The sequence below is a fragment of the Petromyzon marinus genome, chromosome 31, assembly GCF_048934315.1.
Source record: "Petromyzon marinus isolate PM22_M1 ecotype Great Lakes invasive population chromosome 31, UKy_Petmar_22M1.pri1.0, whole genome shotgun sequence".
NCBI classification, from domain to species: domain Eukaryota; kingdom Metazoa; phylum Chordata; class Hyperoartia; order Petromyzontiformes; family Petromyzontidae; genus Petromyzon; species Petromyzon marinus.
Genome location: NC_133697.1, coordinates 1,972,911 through 1,988,336, shown reverse-complemented (window position 1 = coordinate 1,988,336; position 15,426 = coordinate 1,972,911). Strand labels below are relative to the sequence as shown.

The 15,426-nt window shown below is 49.5% G+C and overlaps 8 protein-coding genes across 8 annotated transcripts; all 8 read right to left on the bottom strand.

Annotated features, from left to right (window-relative positions):
• Positions 1–1,173: 1,173 nt before the first annotated feature.
• Positions 1,174–1,627, bottom strand: LOC142929509 (histone H2A). The gene has a single exon (XM_076070931.1). It carries the CDS (start codon positions 1,581–1,583, stop codon positions 1,203–1,205), a length of 381 nt encoding a protein of 126 aa, XP_075927046.1. The 5' UTR covers positions 1,584–1,627; the 3' UTR covers positions 1,174–1,202.
• A 769-nt stretch (positions 1,628–2,396) lies between these two features.
• LOC142929506 (histone H3) lies at positions 2,397–3,902 on the bottom strand. Its single transcript, XM_076070928.1, has one exon. It carries the CDS (start codon positions 2,856–2,858, stop codon positions 2,448–2,450), a length of 411 nt encoding a protein of 136 aa, XP_075927043.1. The 5' UTR covers positions 2,859–3,902; the 3' UTR covers positions 2,397–2,447.
• Positions 3,903–3,916: 14 nt separating this feature from the next.
• Positions 3,917–4,515, bottom strand: LOC142929500 (histone H2B type 3-B-like). The gene has a single exon (XM_076070922.1). It carries the CDS (start codon positions 4,317–4,319, stop codon positions 3,918–3,920), a length of 402 nt encoding a protein of 133 aa, XP_075927037.1. The 5' UTR covers positions 4,320–4,515; the 3' UTR covers position 3,917.
• Positions 4,516–5,059: 544 nt separating this feature from the next.
• On the bottom strand, positions 5,060–6,629 carry LOC142929501 (histone H4). Its single transcript, XM_076070923.1, has one exon. The coding sequence runs from the start codon at positions 5,686–5,688 to the stop codon at positions 5,377–5,379; it is 312 nt and encodes a 103-aa protein (XP_075927038.1). The 5' UTR covers positions 5,689–6,629; the 3' UTR covers positions 5,060–5,376.
• A 243-nt stretch (positions 6,630–6,872) lies between these two features.
• LOC142929499 (histone H1-like) lies at positions 6,873–8,125 on the bottom strand. Its single transcript, XM_076070921.1, has one exon. The coding sequence runs from the start codon at positions 7,662–7,664 to the stop codon at positions 7,008–7,010; it is 657 nt and encodes a 218-aa protein (XP_075927036.1). The 5' UTR covers positions 7,665–8,125; the 3' UTR covers positions 6,873–7,007.
• Positions 8,126–11,546: 3,421 nt separating this feature from the next.
• On the bottom strand, positions 11,547–11,975 carry LOC142929498 (histone H2A). Its single transcript, XM_076070919.1, has one exon. It carries the CDS (start codon positions 11,954–11,956, stop codon positions 11,576–11,578), a length of 381 nt encoding a protein of 126 aa, XP_075927034.1. The 5' UTR covers positions 11,957–11,975; the 3' UTR covers positions 11,547–11,575.
• A 794-nt stretch (positions 11,976–12,769) lies between these two features.
• LOC142929497 (histone H3) lies at positions 12,770–14,275 on the bottom strand. The gene has a single exon (XM_076070918.1). The coding sequence runs from the start codon at positions 13,229–13,231 to the stop codon at positions 12,821–12,823; it is 411 nt and encodes a 136-aa protein (XP_075927033.1). The 5' UTR covers positions 13,232–14,275; the 3' UTR covers positions 12,770–12,820.
• Positions 14,276–14,289: 14 nt separating this feature from the next.
• On the bottom strand, positions 14,290–14,888 carry LOC142929495 (histone H2B type 3-B-like). Its single transcript, XM_076070916.1, has one exon. It carries the CDS (start codon positions 14,690–14,692, stop codon positions 14,291–14,293), a length of 402 nt encoding a protein of 133 aa, XP_075927031.1. The 5' UTR covers positions 14,693–14,888; the 3' UTR covers position 14,290.
• Between the last annotated feature and the right edge of the window lie 538 nt (positions 14,889–15,426).

Below are 15,426 nucleotides of genomic sequence, written 5' to 3'. Positions count from 1 at the left end.
TTAGAGGGTAAAGAGCGGACGTCTTGAGAGAGCACCGGTCGCGGGAGAGTGGCGGGAAATCCGAGGCACCTGATTGTACGGGAGGCCAGCGGATTAGCACCGATTTATCTTTGATGTAGAGGACTTTAAAAAAAATAGGAGAGAGGGTAGGGATAAGAGTTAGTTCGTATTGTACTCAAGCCAGGCTCGGGCCCGTCGACTTCCCAGCCACTCGAACGTCCGTGTGACGAGTCGAAGTGCAGCGAGGATCCGACCCATCATTTAAAGGAGTACGCAAGCAATCTGTTGATGGAATTTATTGTGTAAGGGATCTGCGAGCCACCCTTACGCACATGCACCACGCAGACACATCTCCGCTCTCAGGAACACGCACCAATCACACGCGCGGGAATAACCTGGACGAGTCAAAAGTTAAAGGGCAAATGACGTCACCAGGTCCAGAGGCGTATCAGACGTGGATGTGTATTGGGAGCAAGGGCGGAGAGGTTAAAGGGGGCTGTGGGACGGGTGTTAGGGGTTGGTTTGGAACGAGTGTTGCTGTGCGTTGGTGAATTCAAGCAGTGTTTCAACTATTCTACGAATCCTCTTCATTTGTTTGAAGGCGAGAAAAGTACCAAGGTGTTCATAACGATGCAAAAAAACCTCGAAATCCTAGGCTACTTATGTCACGTGTCAATCATTAATTATAACTCTATACTGTAGTAAATTATTCATTGTGAATGAGTTGTAGAATTGTTAAAGCACTTATTTATTGCACCAACGCACAGCAACACACGTCCCAGTCCCTTTTAAGCCCTCCATCGCTCATTTCCGGAAGAAAAAAAACTTCAGTCAATTGGTGCGTGTGTACTGTAAGGTGATGGCGTCAAATAGCCTATGCAATCTGACCGCTCAAAAAGAACGGTTTTTTTTTCTGAAAAAGACAATACTTTCTTAAAATACTAACGCGCTCAATTTATTCTAAACCATGTTTCATGATTGATGCAATGTTGGAATGCTGCTCAAACACCGTTACTAAATTAGAGAAAAGGGGTATCTATGAGCAGAGCATTCGTTTAATTGCGAGTAATATGGGACGAGGGCCACGAGACGACGGTGTCCTCACTAATAACAACCCCTGTGTACGACTGTCCGAGCTCTTTGCAAGCAAGTGGGTGGCTCTGAAAAGAGCCGTTATTGTGGTGGTAGAGGCGGCGGCGCGTTCACTTCTTTGCCTGAGAGGTCTTCTTGGGCAGCAGCACGGCCTGGATGTTTGGCAACACACCGCCCTGGGCGATGGTCACGCCGCCCATGAGCTTGTTGAGCTCCTCGTCGTTGCGCACCGCGAGCTGCAGGTGTCGGGGGATGATCCTCGTCTTCTTGTTGTCGCGGGCGGCATTGCCAGCCAGCTCGAGGATCTCGGCAGAGAGGTACTCGAGCACGGCTGCCAGGTAGACGGGTGCTCCAGCGCCGACCCGCTGGGCGTAATTGCCCTTGCGGAGCAGCCTGTGAACGCGGCCCACGGGGAACTGCAGACCGGCGCGGGAAGAGCGGGACTTTGCCTTTGCGCGAGATTTGCCACCGGTCTTGCCGCGTCCTGACATGGTGAGGAAACCGAAACTACTAATAACACTGGAGACAATGCAAGCACGAGTTGTGATGATCATCCGCACCTCCTTGAGCGACTTTTATAGCTGATAAGAGGATCGTAGAGCGCGTCGCTGCTGAATGGCTCCTCTCGTTCGGTCCCGCCCTCTCCTGAGAGACCAATGAAAAGCCTGGACGCGAGGATTCCATGCTGACTTTAATTATATATATCCATATATAGTTTTTATACGGGAACAACTTATGAATGAAACAATGCGATACACGTTCTTAATAGGTTCAAGTTTTAAGAATGATAGTTAACCGTAAACAAATTCAGCGGCAAGCTGATTCCGCCACTATCAATGTATTATTTATTATAATCATCATTTGAGGGACCTCATTGGTTATAAGAAATCATTGTGAAAGCCTTGAGCTCATGATTGATATCCCACGCGCCTATACGGTGTATTTATATATTAATTTAACCGCCTCTTCGGGCAATGCCTAGAAATATATATGTGCGTGAATAACTCAGTCTCTTAGTTTGCAAAATGCGAACGTATTTTCAGCTTGAGCTTTAAACAGCGTTTAATAGTTCATGTATTTCACCGAAATCAGCCGTTTACTGTACATTATGTAGACATGGTTCCACAACGCTTAAATACAACACGGACTTGTGATATTGCAAAATATGAGCAGAGGGGTATAGAAAATGAACTTGGTCGCTTAAGCCTTGCGACTCGTGATAGCCGTGACTGGCAAACGAAGGTCGCCGTAACAGGCATGCGGACTTTAAAGGACACACAAGTTAGCTTTTTCATGCGAAAGTGGTGGCTCTGAAAAGAGCCTTTGTGTTGTGCTTTGAGGGCCGAGTTGGGCGATCAAGCGCGCTCGCCACGAATGCGGCGGGCGAGCTGAATGTCCTTGGGCATGATGGTGACGCGCTTGGCGTGGATGGCGCACAGGTTGGTGTCCTCGAAGAGCGCAACAAGGTACGCTTCGCTGGCCTCCTGCAGAGCCATGACAGCGGAGCTCTGGAAGCGCAGGTCGGTCTTGAAGTCCTGCGCGATCTCCCTGACGAGGCGCTGGAAGGGCAGTTTGCGGATGAGCAACTCAGTGGACTTCTGGTAACGGCGGATCTCGCGCAAAGCGACGGTGCCGGGCCTGTAGCGGTGAGGCTTCTTGACGCCGCCCGTGGCCGGAGCGCTCTTTCGGGCTGCCTTTGTGGCGAGCTGCTTGCGTGGAGCCTTGCCCCCCGTGGACTTACGAGCCGTCTGCTTGGTACGAGCCATGGCTTGGTGAGAGCAAAGATATTCTCACAGGAGGGGAGAAGGCGGCTTATGTAGCGCAGAGCGCGCGCTCACTGGTCAGCGGAGTCGTGACGTGCGAAGAGGCGCGTGCTGGTTGGTTGGCAGCGTGCACTGATCTCGAGTCTTGAACTCCTCTTCTTAATCAACAAAATGTGCATAGTTTGTATCATTTCAGAATGCCGCATCACAATGCAGTAGTACCTTTGAGCGCCGTTGATGTCTTTAACGGATTTTCTTTTCTTAAGCAAAAACCTTTCCGAAAACAACTTTACAGTGCTCTGCATCAATCTAAATAAAGTGAAGAAACTGCAATTTATTGTAAACATTAATACGCAAAAATGCCGGAAAGAGGTGATCACAGGGATATATATCTATTCTCTTGGCATTGAGATGATCATCAGTTATACTGCACGAGTCATCCATGCTAGGCGCTTACTTTTATATATACGTGCAAAATGTTAGTTCGTGCCCGAAAATACATTTAAACTAGGTTGTATTTCACTTCTTGTAAAAATTAAAAATCACGATCACTGAAGTATAAATTCGCCCCATGAGAAATTGTCGCCTATTCCGATATCGCGTTCACACTATGCTTTGCCGTGACAACCAGGAATTAAATATATTGCAGTGCAAGGTTATAGCGCCACATATCCAATGTTATATCTTGATCGGCTGCAGATGACGTCAATGGTGAATATGGCATATATATTGTTATTGCTTTTTTTCACGTGGGTACAGGTAAAAATGCGCTGGATCTCTCCATTTCACTCAATGAACGGTGTACGCGTGAACCGAGAGCGGGGCCGCTGCTGCATTCGGCAGCAGCAGACGGCGCCTCGCGTCACCGCGAGTCCCGACCGCCCGGCTGCGACTCCAGCCCGGTCTACGTTGACGAGAAATCGGCGCTCAACGTCAAAAACCCTGGACAAGTGCTCTATGTTTGAAGTTTCGTTTTGCGCTCCTGCTAACACTGGCACAAGCAGGTTCGAAGATGTGGGTGGCTCTGAAAAGAGCCGTTGTAATTAATGGTTGAGCGAGGCTTCACTTGGAGCTCGTGTACTTGGTGACGGCCTTGGTGCCCTCCGACACGGCGTGCTTGGCCAGCTCGCCGGGGAGCAGCAGTCGCACAGCGGTCTGGATCTCCCGAGAGGTGATGGTGGAGCGCTTGTTGTAGTGCGCCAAGCGGGACGCCTCGGAAGCGATGCGCTCGAAGATGTCGTTGACGAACGAGTTCATGATGCTCATGGCCTTGGACGAGATGCCGGTATCGGGGTGCACCTGCTTCATCACCTTATAGATGTAAATTGCGTAGCTCTCCTTCCTGCGGTGGCGTCGCTTCTTGCCATCCTTGCGCGTAGCCTTGGTCACGGCTTTCTTGGAGCCCTTCTTGGGGGCAGGAACTTTCGCCGGCCCAGCGCTCTTTGATGCGGGAGGATCGGGCATGTCGCCGCTTACAGCTGTGGAACGTCAGAAAGGACGAGAACGAGTGTGCCTGTCGTACGCGCGTTGATCTCCTTTATAGGAGGCGAGATGCAAATCAGAGGATTGTAGTGCGCGGCGCTGCGGAGTGGCTCTTTCAGTACCATCCCTCTCCATCAGCCTCCAATGAGAAACGCGAACGCGATGTTCACTTTAATATCGTTAATTTTTTTACTGCAAAAAAGACTTGTGCATATAACACAATGTAATGTCCAAACATGTATATTAGTGAATTGCAGCCATGGCATTGCTTGTTTTAAAAAGGATGACAAGAAAACCCAATGCAGTATAGTGTTTTTTTGTTTTTTAGCGTGGCTTTTTTTGCTTCTTTTTTCGTTTCACAACTCGTCTAATACAGCACGGGCGTTTTTTTAACGCAATTTTGGAAAAAATACATGTGCTCGGTGTGGAAAAATAACTTCGCTGTTGTGCTGTATTTAACGGGTGGAGATTAGCATTCTGGCGCGCTACGTCAATTAGGACGAGTGTGCTGTAAGATTGTGGCGCCAAATGCTCTACGTAATATCGGAATCGGCTGCAGCTGAAAATAATTCACGCAAATATACCAGAAATGCGTACTGTATTAACGCGTTCAAAAATTGCGCCTTGTTAAATGTGACGTATCTTGAATATTGTGATTTATTTCATTCATTTGGAAGCAGATGAAGATTCGCTAACTCAACAAGCAAACGATCTCTGCGTGAATCTGTTCTCAGTTTCATTTATTTGGTAAAGCCCTGTGAGCCATTCGGCTCTTGAATCGGGTGCAACCGCAACACGCAAAAAACATGAACAAGAAAACATGGTAACCGAGCAGAGCGCAAGCAGACGGCACCTCGAGCCACCGCGCGTCCACGAGAAGAGCCCGGTGCACGCTCACGAGGAATTTGCGAGCAACAACCCATTAATGAAGTGTTTCTTTCGTGAAAGGTTTGGTAACACTGGCGCGCAAGCAGTTTAGAAGAGGTGGGTGGCTCTGAAAAGAGCCTTTGGGTTGGTTTAGTGCGCGAGAGATGGGCACTCAGCCTCCGAAGCCGTAGAGAGTGCGGCCCTGGCGCTTGAGGGCGTAGACCACGTCCATGGCGGTGACGGTCTTGCGCTTGGCGTGCTCCGTGTAGGTGACGGCGTCGCGGATGACGTTCTCAAGGAAGACCTTCAGGACGCCGCGGGTCTCTTCGTAGATGAGGCCCGAGATGCGCTTCACACCGCCGCGGCGAGCGAGGCGGCGGATGGCGGGCTTGGTGATTCCCTGGATGTTGTCGCGCAGCACCTTACGATGGCGTTTTGCGCCTCCCTTACCGAGCCCCTTACCGCCTTTCCCGCGTCCAGACATGGCGACTAACTCTGCTACTACTGACAAAGCTCGCGAGAGATGGCGCGCCCAGCCTGCAGCAGCCGCCTTTATAACCGGAGCTGGGTGACGTCACCGACCACCTCTGCCCTCCGCGATGGCTCCGCCTTAGACCTCTGACCTTTAACTCTGTGACGAAGTAAACCCTCCACCGTCGTCAATAACACTTCTTTGAAATGTATGAGACGTTTCGGGCAATGACCCTTTTCGAAGCACTGTAATGATTTCGGCACACCCGCAGCGAACGCGAGAGGGACGCGATCTGTTGCAAGATTGCACGTGGAGTGAATAATCGATCTAAGGTCTTGTTTTCAAGTAGAACAAGATGTGCAGCTAATCGGCTTCCAACACAATAGTTGAGTGAACGTCACCAAGTAGTCCCAAAGTAAGAAAGGCATTTAATGATAGGGATTTTTCCCCTTTTTTCTTGCAACAAAACTGAAACCTTATTACAAGGATTCATGTATGCATTAACCACAATACCTGCAGTCAAAATGCAAACAAAAAACATACTATGATAATATATATAAAAACATTTTGGAACTGGCAAAGAAGGTATAATGATGAAGATAAGAAAGACATTGCAAAAACAATGCGATAATTACGAATGGAAATTATTTTTAATTGAGAAGTGTAGATGGTGCACCGGAATTTTTACAAAACAAAAAATAGTGAAAAGGCACAACGAGCGAAAGGAGGCAAATTGAGTAAAGTTGTCTGGAATCAATACATTTTTAGACTAAATACCATATTTGGCACCAGTAACATGATGACGGAATGAAGAGGTGCAACACAATCAAAATTGGAGGTTCGTCAAGAATGCATCGATTTTGAATCTGGATTTAGATTAGAATCGGCAGCGAGAATGCGGACGTCGCTGAGATTACTCTGCACTCAGTTCGAGTGAGGGAGCTGCAACCTGCGTCGCCTGTTTATGATCCCTGCTTTCGGGCTCGATTACTCCCATCACATCAATGATTAAAGCACATCAAGTAGGTAAAATGTCAAGATAATTTGGCGAATGTACGTAACTTATCCAATCTACACAAATCCTCACGATTGAACTGCACCAACCATCGAGCTCCTTGATCAGGGCCGAGGCACGGCGAGCAACCATCGCCACGCCGTAAATGGGTTTGACTTACAGAATATGGCACGCATTAAGCTTCAATGTAATACTGTCAGATGTTTAACGATTAACTAATTGAAGCGCAGCAACATCTGGTTCACTTTTTGAACTAAGTGGGTGGCTCTGAAAAGAGCCGTTAGGGTGGAGGGAATCGCGCATCGTCCGATCGGATTCACTTCTTTAGCGCGGTCTTCTTGGGCTTGGCCACGGCCTTCTTGGGTTTGGCCACCTTGGGTTTGGTGGACTTTGCCTTGACGGTCTTGGGCTTCACGACCTTGGGCTTCGCAGCCTTGGGCTTGGCTGGGCTCTTTGCCGCCTTCTTGGGCTTAACAGCCGACTTCACCTTTTTGGGGCTCTTGGCAGCGGCGGACTTCTTTGCTTTCTTAGGAGACTTCTTGGGCGCGGTCTTCTTGGCTGCCGCGGGCTTCTTCACCTTCTTGGCTGCAGCGGGCTTTTTAGCCGCGGGCTTTGCCGTTGACGATTTGGGCTTCGCCTTTGCGGCAGCCTTTTCCTTCTTGTTGAGTTTGAAAGAGCCAGACGCGCCGCTGCCCTTCACTTGCGCCACGGCATCTTTGGCCACAAGCTTCTTGATGGCTAACTTCACGCGGGCATTGTTCTTCTCCACGTCGTATCCTCCGGCAGCGAGCGACTTTTTGAGCGCAGGGAGAGACACGCCGTTCCTCTCCTTGCTGCTGGCGAGAGCCTTGAGGATGAGCTCGGACACGCTGGGGCCGACCTTCTTGGCCTTTGGAGCGGTGCGCTTCTTTTTGGGGCTTTTAAGCGCTGAAGTAGCCGCAGCTGGTGGTTGAGCAGGAGCAGTTTCCGCCATGTCAAAACGTCGTTTTTATCGCCTGGCCTCTTTGAAATCAGCGCTCTCACAAATTCGTGACGAGCATCCTCCAGGCCCGAGGTTTATTATAGAAGCGGCGTAGAGTATGTGCGGACGTCGCTGAGATCACCCAGCACTCAGCTCCGGTGAATGAGCTGCCACCATACTCGCCGTGTCAATCACCCCTGCCTTTGGGCTCGATTCCCGTAACGTTCATACTTAAATGCATCTAGTTGATAAATTACCACGAATATAATTTATTTAATGTACGTAACTTATGCAATCTACGACAATGTTCACGATTTAAATTATAATTCAAAACAAGTGAACAACCAACAGTTGGGAGAAATTGTTCGGTCAGGGCAAGATACGATGATTGTCTTCACTATTTAAAACGCACTCGAATTTTTTGCAAGACAAAATGCTTCAACAGACTACTCATATTTAAGTCCAGCTAAATATTTTCAATTTAAATGTTGGCTCGCGCGCACGCGATTCCTACTCTCGCGCTATGGTGAGGACTGCGCGTCATGTCAACCATCCCCTGTCATCGAACTTTTAGATTTAACGTTTTAATCGTACTTTAAAATGAATAAATACATGGATTTTGAGATGGAACACAAACTGAAGCAAATTACTCAAAATTTACCGACATTAAACACGTAGTTTAACATATTACGTGGCAAGAGGTGAGTGGCTCATGATCGCTATGCACTGCAGAATGATTGCGCGCCTTGAACAAGGTCGAGGCACGGCGCGCAATCATCACCACTCACATTCAACTCAAGTGACTCTTCTTCTTTGGTTCTTTCGGTAAAGTCACGTAGAATGAGAATAAAATAATAAATTGATAAAATAAAATAACACAATAATATTCTCACGACGTTTCGGCCACAACACAAGCGGCCTTCATCAGGTGAAGGGACGAGACTGTCTGGTAGGACAGCGCTGGAGTGAAAGAGCCACGTTCAGATCACGGCCTTTAAGCCTCAACTTTAGCACCACGGATAGCTACGCGCCCCGTTCAGACGGACGAGTTCGTCCATGGTCGGAACAGAGGAGGGGGAGAGAGACAGCTGCGAGGCGCTATTATACTCCATGTTGACAAACCATACCATTAACCGTGGTGTGAGTGCTAAAGTTGAGGCTTAAAGGCCGTGATCTGAACGTGGCTCTTTCACTCCAGCGCTGTCCTACCAGACAGTCTCGATGAAGGCCGCTTGTGTTGTGGCCGAAACGTCGTGAGAATATTATTGTTATTTTATTTTATCAATTTATTATTTTATTCTCATTCTACGTGACTTTACCGAAAGAACCAAAGCAGATGAATCATTGCAGTCACGAAAGCTTTAAATCGAAATTCAAGTGACTCTGTAGGGGCTGCTGCCCCCCGACTCCTCTCCCCCTTCCTCCTCTTCCTCCCTCCTCGCTGCTGCCGCTCGTAGCTTCTACCTCGCTGCCTCCGCATCCCCCCTGTGAGACGAAACTCTTGCCTGGCTCTCGGCCACCTCGGGTCATTCACACACACACTCCCAGACTCCTTGCACGGAAGCGCCCGTGCGCGCTGCTGCCCACACTCGGGTACGCGCAGCCACCCGCCCCTATTGGCCACCTCGTGCACGCGCTAAAAATAGCCGTATTAATAATCCCGTGCGTACCCGTGCGAGTCTACCGTCGCTCACCACGTACACGCGCAGAAAATAGACCAGCTGCGGCGCGGGCGCTGGCGTGGGTAAGGAGCTACTACGCAGCCTCATTCGCCCCCCCCCCCACGCTCAATTTACTAGGCAATATTCGCGCGTCAATCCCCGGCACACTACGGGCGATAATGCCTGCGCGTTAATTCCCGAGCGAACACACGTGGGCGAGCGCAAACACGTGGGAAAATACGCACTCGCGCACAAACACAGGGCACAATGACGCAAGAACTTCGGTCGGGTGCGCGCACACTGGCCGCCTCAATAGAGTTATTTGCGCGCAAATCCTCGTTTTACGACTAGCGGACTCACACCGCCATGCGCTCTTCCCACACTCGCAGACACCACACGACAAGGTTATTGAACACTAACAGTTTATTCTCGGCGAGTCCGAGGCTAATTATTACGTAGCCCAGTGTCAATATTAGTAGAATAACTAACCTGTTCCCGACGGTCTAAGACCCAATCTGTCCCGCCTATTTCGAATTAACCTCCCTAGGCTTTTACGCTTAAATCCCAACTCTCTCTTTCGTACTTGTGGTGCCACAGCAGCGAAGCCGCTCCGTCGGAGCCGTGCCTGCAACTGTGATGACGCAGCAGCGAAGCCGTCCTGCCGACGCCGTGGCCGCAACGCCGCCACCTCCGAGCGACGGGGCCGACACTGCTCTTCCCTCACCACCCCCCACACATGAACACACACACACACCCCCACATAGAGCGCCGAGGGGAGGTCACGTGGCCGACAGGTTTTCACCTAGAAGACCTCTCATGGGACCAAGTTTCACGATTTCCTGCGACCAGGGAATTGGGCGACCTCCCCCGATGCAAACGTGCACCGCGGCGCCGTGACTTTGGTTGTAATTACATGGTCACGACGGGGCTGCTGAGCCACCGCGGGTAGAAAGCGCACACAACACACACGGTTCAGCAGGCAGGTAGCGGAGGGACGGAGTCACGAACGACGGGAAAAACAGGGCCGATCCTCTGATTGGGAGGACAGATGCGCTTGTTTAGAGGGTAAAGAGCGGACGTCTTGAGAGAGCACCGGTCGCGGGAGAGTGGCGGGAAATCCGAGGCACCTGATTGTACGGGAGGCCAGCGGATTAGCACCGATTTATCTTTGATGTAGAGGACTTTAAAAAAAATAGGAGAGAGGGTAGGGATAAGAGTTAGTTCGTATTGTACTCAAGCCAGGCTCGGGCCCGTCGACTTCCCAGCCACTCGAACGTCCGTGTGACGAGTCGAAGTGCAGCGAGGATCCGACCCATCATTTAAAGGAGTACGCAAGCAATCTGTTGATGGAATTTATTGTGTAAGGGATCTGCGAGCCACCCTTACGCACATGCACCACGCAGACACGACATCTCCGCTCTCAGGAACACGCACCAATCACACGCGCGGGAATAACCTGGACGAGTCAAAAGTTAAAGGGCAAATGACGTCACCAGGTCCAGAGGCGTATCAGACGTGGATGTGTATTGGGAGCAAGGGCGGAGAGGTTAAAGGGGGCTGTGGGACGGGTGTTAGGGGTTGGTTTGGAACGAGTGTTGCTGTGCGTTGGTGAATTCAAGCAGTGTTTCAACTATTCTACGAATCCTCTTCATTTGTTTGAAGGCGAGAAAAGTACCAAGGTGTTCATAACGATGCAAAAAAACCTCGAAATCCTAGGCTACTTATGTCACGTGTCAATCATTAATTATAACTCTATACTGTAGTAAATTATTCATTGTGAATGAGTTGTAGAATTGTTAAAGCACTTATTTATTGCACCAACGCACAGCAACACACGTCCCAGTCCCTTTTAAGCCCTCCATCGCTCATTTCCGAAAAAAAAAAACTTCAGTCAATTGGTGCGTGTGTACTGTAAGGTGATGGCGTCAAATAGCCTATGCAATCTGACCGCTCAAAAAGAACGGTTTTTTTTTCTGAAAAAGACAATACTTTCTTAAAATACTAACGCGCTCAATTTATTCTAAACCATGTTTCATGATTGATGCAATGTTGGAATGCTGCTCAAACACCGTTACTAAATTAGAGAAAAGGGGTATCTATGAGCAGAGCATTCGTTTAATTGCGAGTAATATGGGACGAGGGCCACGAGACGACGGTGTCCTCACTAATAACAACCCCTGTGTACGACTGTCCGAGCTCTTTGCAAGCAAGTGGGTGGCTCTGAAAAGAGCCGTTATTGTGGTGGTAGAGGCGGCGGCGCGTTCACTTCTTTGCCTGAGAGGTCTTCTTGGGCAGCAGCACGGCCTGGATGTTTGGCAACACACCGCCCTGGGCGATGGTCACGCCGCCCATGAGCTTGTTGAGCTCCTCGTCGTTGCGCACCGCGAGCTGCAGGTGTCGGGGGATGATCCTCGTCTTCTTGTTGTCGCGGGCGGCATTGCCAGCCAGCTCGAGGATCTCGGCAGAGAGGTACTCGAGCACGGCTGCCAGGTAGACGGGTGCTCCAGCGCCGACCCGCTGGGCGTAATTGCCCTTGCGGAGCAGCCTGTGAACGCGGCCCACGGGGAACTGCAGACCGGCGCGGGAAGAGCGGGACTTTGCCTTTGCGCGAGATTTGCCACCGGTCTTGCCGCGTCCTGACATGGTGAGGAAACCGAAACTACTAATAACACTGGAGACAATGCAAGCACGAGTTGTGATGATCATCCGCACCTCCTTGAGCGACTTTTATAGCTGATAAGAGGATCGTAGAGCGCGTCGCTGCTGAATGGCTCCTCTCGTTCGGTCCCGCCCTCTCCTGAGAGACCAATGAAAAGCCTGGACGCGAGGATTCCATGCTGACTTTAATTATATATATCCATATATAGTTTTTATACGGGAACAACTTATGAATGAAACAATGCGATACACGTTCTTAATAGGTTCAAGTTTTAAGAATGATAGTTAACCGTAAACAAATTCAGCGGCAAGCTGATTCCGCCACTATCAATGTATTATTTATTATAATCATCATTTGAGGGACCTCATTGGTTATAAGAAATCATTGTGAAAGCCTTGAGCTCATGATTGATATCCCACGCGCCTATACGGTGTATTTATATATTAATTTAACCGCCTCTTCGGGCAATGCCTAGAAATATATATGTGCGTGAATAACTCAGTCTCTTAGTTTGCAAAATGCGAACGTATTTTCAGCTTGAGCTTTAAACAGCGTTTAATAGTTCATGTATTTCACCGAAATCAGCCGTTTACTGTACATTATGTAGACATGGTTCCACAACGCTTAAATACAACACGGACTTGTGATATTGCAAAATATGAGCAGAGGGGTATAGAAAATGAACTTGGTCGCTTAAGCCTTGCGACTCGTGATAGCCGTGACTGGCAAACGAAGGTCGCCGTAACAGGCATGCGGACTTTAAAGGACACACAAGTTAGCTTTTTCATGCGAAAGTGGTGGCTCTGAAAAGAGCCTTTGTGTTGTGCTTTGAGGGCCGAGTTGGGCGATCAAGCGCGCTCGCCACGAATGCGGCGGGCGAGCTGAATGTCCTTGGGCATGATGGTGACGCGCTTGGCGTGGATGGCGCACAGGTTGGTGTCCTCGAAGAGCGCAACAAGGTACGCTTCGCTGGCCTCCTGCAGAGCCATGACAGCGGAGCTCTGGAAGCGCAGGTCGGTCTTGAAGTCCTGCGCGATCTCCCTGACGAGGCGCTGGAAGGGCAGTTTGCGGATGAGCAACTCAGTGGACTTCTGGTAACGGCGGATCTCGCGCAAAGCGACGGTGCCGGGCCTGTAGCGGTGAGGCTTCTTGACGCCGCCCGTGGCCGGAGCGCTCTTTCGGGCTGCCTTTGTGGCGAGCTGCTTGCGTGGAGCCTTGCCCCCCGTGGACTTACGAGCCGTCTGCTTGGTACGAGCCATGGCTTGGTGAGAGCAAAGATATTCTCACAGGAGGGGAGAAGGCGGCTTATGTAGCGCAGAGCGCGCGCTCACTGGTCAGCGGAGTCGTGACGTGCGAAGAGGCGCGTGCTGGTTGGTTGGCAGCGTGCACTGATCTCGAGTCTTGAACTCCTCTTCTTAATCAACAAAATGTGCATAGTTTGTATCATTTCAGAATGCCGCATCACAATGCAGTAGTACCTTTGAGCGCCGTTGATGTCTTTAACGGATTTTCTTTTCTTAAGCAAAAACCTTTCCGAAAACAACTTTACAGTGCTCTGCATCAATCTAAATAAAGTGAAGAAACTGCAATTTATTGTAAACATTAATACGCAAAAATGCCGGAAAGAGGTGATCACAGGGATATATATCTATTCTCTTGGCATTGAGATGATCATCAGTTATACTGCACGAGTCATCCATGCTAGGCGCTTACTTTTATATATACGTGCAAAATGTTAGTTCGTGCCCGAAAATACATTTAAACTAGGTTGTATTTCACTTCTTGTAAAAATTAAAAATCACGATCACTGAAGTATAAATTCGCCCCATGAGAAATTGTCGCCTATTCCGATATCGCGTTCACACTATGCTTTGCCGTGACAACCAGGAATTAAATATATTGCAGTGCAAGGTTATAGCGCCACATATCCAATGTTATATCTTGATCGGCTGCAGATGACGTCAATGGTGAATATGGCATATATATTGTTATTGCTTTTTTTCACGTGGGTACAGGTAAAAATGCGCTGGATCTCTCCATTTCACTCAATGAACGGTGTACGCGTGAACCGAGAGCGGGGCCGCTGCTGCATTCGGCAGCAGCAGACGGCGCCTCGCGTCACCGCGAGTCCCGACCGCCCGGCTGCGACTCCAGCCCGGTCTACGTTGACGAGAAATCGGCGCTCAACGTCAAAAACCCTGGACAAGTGCTCTATGTTTGAAGTTTCGTTTTGCGCTCCTGCTAACACTGGCACAAGCAGGTTCGAAGATGTGGGTGGCTCTGAAAAGAGCCGTTGTAATTAATGGTTGAGCGAGGCTTCACTTGGAGCTCGTGTACTTGGTGACGGCCTTGGTGCCCTCCGACACGGCGTGCTTGGCCAGCTCGCCGGGGAGCAGCAGTCGCACAGCGGTCTGGATCTCCCGAGAGGTGATGGTGGAGCGCTTGTTGTAGTGCGCCAAGCGGGACGCCTCGGAAGCGATGCGCTCGAAGATGTCGTTGACGAACGAGTTCATGATGCTCATGGCCTTGGACGAGATGCCGGTATCGGGGTGCACCTGCTTCATCACCTTATAGATGTAAATTGCGTAGCTCTCCTTCCTGCGGTGGCGTCGCTTCTTGCCATCCTTGCGCGTAGCCTTGGTCACGGCTTTCTTGGAGCCCTTCTTGGGGGCAGGAACTTTCGCCGGCCCAGCGCTCTTTGATGCGGGAGGATCGGGCATGTCGCCGCTTACAGCTGTGGAACGTCAGAAAGGACGAGAACGAGTGTGCCTGTCGTACGCGCGTTGATCTCCTTTATAGGAGGCGAGATGCAAATCAGAGGATTGTAGTGCGCGGCGCTGCGGAGTGGCTCTTTCAGTACCATCCCTCTCCATCAGCCTCCAATGAGAAACGCGAACGCGATGTTCACTTTAATATCGTTAATTTTTTTACTGCAAAAAAGACTTGTGCATATAACACAATGTAATGTCCAAACATGTATATTAGTGAATTGCAGCCATGGCATTGCTTGTTTTAAAAAGGATGACAAGAAAACCCAATGCAGTATAGTGTTTTTTTGTTTTTTAGCGTGGCTTTTTTTGCTTCTTTTTTCGTTTCACAACTCGTCTAATACAGCACGGGCGTTTTTTTAACGCAATTTTGGAAAAAATACATGTGCTCGGTGTGGAAAAATAACTTCGCTGTTGTGCTGTATTTAACGGGTGGAGATTAGCATTCTGGCGCGCTACGTCAATTAGGACGAGTGTGCTGTAAGATTGTGGCGCCAAATGCTCTACGTAATATCGGAATCGGCTGCAGCTGAAAATAATTCACGCAAATATACCAGAAATGCGTACTGTATTAACGCGTTCAAAAATTGCGCCTTGTTAAATGTGACGTATCTTGAATATTGTGATTTATTTCATTCATTTGGAAGCAGATGAAGATTCGCTAACTCAACAAGCAAACGATCTCT

Bases quoted from the DNA above. Each gene is read 5' to 3' on its own strand.
- LOC142929509 (XM_076070931.1), bottom strand. From the start codon at position 1,583: ATGTCAGGACGCGGCAAGACCGGTGGCAAATCTCGCGCAAAGGCAAAG.
- LOC142929506 (XM_076070928.1), bottom strand. From the start codon at position 2,858: ATGGCTCGTACCAAGCAGACGGCTCGTAAGTCCACGGGGGGCAAGGCT.
- LOC142929500 (XM_076070922.1), bottom strand. From the start codon at position 4,319: ATGCCCGATCCTCCCGCATCAAAGAGCGCTGGGCCGGCGAAAGTTCCT.
- LOC142929501 (XM_076070923.1), bottom strand. From the start codon at position 5,688: ATGTCTGGACGCGGGAAAGGCGGTAAGGGGCTCGGTAAGGGAGGCGCA.
- LOC142929499 (XM_076070921.1), bottom strand. From the start codon at position 7,664: ATGGCGGAAACTGCTCCTGCTCAACCACCAGCTGCGGCTACTTCAGCG.
- LOC142929498 (XM_076070919.1), bottom strand. From the start codon at position 11,956: ATGTCAGGACGCGGCAAGACCGGTGGCAAATCTCGCGCAAAGGCAAAG.
- LOC142929497 (XM_076070918.1), bottom strand. From the start codon at position 13,231: ATGGCTCGTACCAAGCAGACGGCTCGTAAGTCCACGGGGGGCAAGGCT.
- LOC142929495 (XM_076070916.1), bottom strand. From the start codon at position 14,692: ATGCCCGATCCTCCCGCATCAAAGAGCGCTGGGCCGGCGAAAGTTCCT.